The sequence below is a fragment of the Limulus polyphemus genome, unplaced genomic scaffold (assembly GCF_000517525.1).
Source record: "Limulus polyphemus unplaced genomic scaffold, Limulus_polyphemus-2.1.2 Scaffold6477, whole genome shotgun sequence".
In the NCBI taxonomy this organism is placed as follows: domain Eukaryota; kingdom Metazoa; phylum Arthropoda; class Merostomata; order Xiphosura; family Limulidae; genus Limulus; species Limulus polyphemus.
The window spans coordinates 38,865-40,687 of NW_013672087.1; the positions used below are offsets into that span (position 1 = coordinate 38,865).

A 1,823-nucleotide genomic window follows, 5' to 3' on the forward strand; every position below is an offset into this window, starting at 1 on the left:
CAAATGTTAATGTAAGGATACTACTTTATTCTAGTTAAGAGCGAATGTTCATGTAATTATACTACTTTATTCTAGTTAAGAGCGAATGTTCATGTAATTATACTACTTTATTCTAGTGAAGAACAAATGTTCATGTAATGATACTACTTTATTCTAGTGAAGAGTGAATGTTCATGTAATGATACTACTTAATTCTAGTGTAGAGCGAATGTTCAAGTAATGATACTACTTTATTCTAGTTAATAGTGAATGTTCATGTAATGATACTACTTTATTCTAGTTAAGAGTGAATGTTCATGTAATTATACTACTTTATTCTAGTTAAGAGTGAATGTTCATGTAATTATACTACTTTATTCTAATGAAGAGCAAATGTTCATGTAATGTTACTACTTTGTTTTAGAGAAGAGCAAAAATGTAGTATCCTAAATGTACTGAGATGATATATATATCCCTCTGGCTTGAAGCTTTTCTTTAGGTTGATAGTAAACACAAACACATGGTATGTTTTTCAGTATATTTATTCATTTTATTTTGTCCTACATATCATGCAAGTGAAGAAAACTTACACAATCTTGTTAACATCTGCATCTCACAAATAATAAGTATAAAAATGGTGAAGAGCAAATACTCAAGCAATGATACTAGTATCACAAATATTTAGCAGTATAATATATATTATGAAGAAAAAAATGGTGTAGAATAAAATACCATAATATATTTTCACATTTCTTAGTCTCAAACAAACTTATTATAAAATATATATATTATGTGTAAATCAAAAACCTATCACAATTTTTATCTATCTATTATTTATTATGTGCACAATATTGGTATTGTAACTAAGTACTTAAACATCAGATAATCAAATTATATCCTGTAAGGATGTGTGAATCTAGAAAAATTGTGCTACTTCCTATATTTTTAGACGATTCATCACATGAACACATTTAGCTTACCAGCCACACAACAGCAAATGCAAATACATCATCACATGATGAAAGGCGTCATCATTGTTTTAGACCTAATAATAGCAAAATCAGTATTTGATGATGTTAATTTGTATAATTAAAAAAAAAAATCAATCCTATTTCTAAAAATATAATCAAGATTATTTTAAAGAGGAGTCTTATAGCATTAACTTGTGGTAGGCATAACTACTTGAAGTAAAGATTAGTACCTTGTCATATTTTATGAGAATACATTAAATACAAATTCCATTAATTTACCAATCCTGTAGTGAAAAACTTTAACATGAGAGACTTGTGAATCAAATGAGTATATCAAATTCAATATCAAGTATATTCAAATAGTATACTTACAAATAAGAGCATTCTTTTGATGTGGTAGGATGGACAGTTATCAAAATATAATAATGTAATATTCATAATGAATATATATTTGAATCACACCTCATTACTCTATTGAAAAGTACACGTATTATATTGTCAAATTAAAAAAGCAAACTGCATGCTCTTCTCTCATTAGGCATCAGGTGATTCTCTGATTACGGAGATGTCACTATCAATGTCCCATTCATTTTTCAGTTTAGATTTCTAAAGAAACAAATAAAGTTTTGATATAAATGTTTGCTTTTGGACACTGTTGTCAGAGAACTTGTTCCTAACAAAGTAATTATGTTTTTGTAATAAGTTGGCATCACAAAAGAATGGGTAAAAAGAAAATTCTAACATCAGGTAAATTATAAAGTTTTAAAATACTTTACTTATTGCATGAATACAGCTCTTTGACCTGAGCTGATTATATTGTTATGTAGTTACATTGTCCTTTAGCTATACTAATTATAATGTTACATAATTACA

At 27.0% G+C, this 1,823-nt stretch overlaps 2 protein-coding genes across 2 annotated transcripts in view; one reads left to right on the top strand and one right to left on the bottom strand.

Moving 5' to 3' along the window:
• LOC106473750 (centromere protein V-like) overlaps positions 1 to 1,823 on the top strand; it is a 15,843-nt gene that overhangs the window by 9,797 nt on the left and 4,223 nt on the right. The window lies entirely within an intron of this gene.
• Positions 543 to 1,823, bottom strand: part of LOC111089510 — a 12,193-nt gene continuing 10,912 nt past the window's right edge. Inside the window, exon 8 of the mRNA XM_022402148.1 lies at positions 543 to 1,556. Coding sequence (XP_022257856.1) covers positions 1,485 to 1,556 — 72 coding nt within the window. The 3' untranslated portion in view covers positions 543 to 1,484. The remainder of the gene's footprint in view (positions 1,557 to 1,823) is intronic.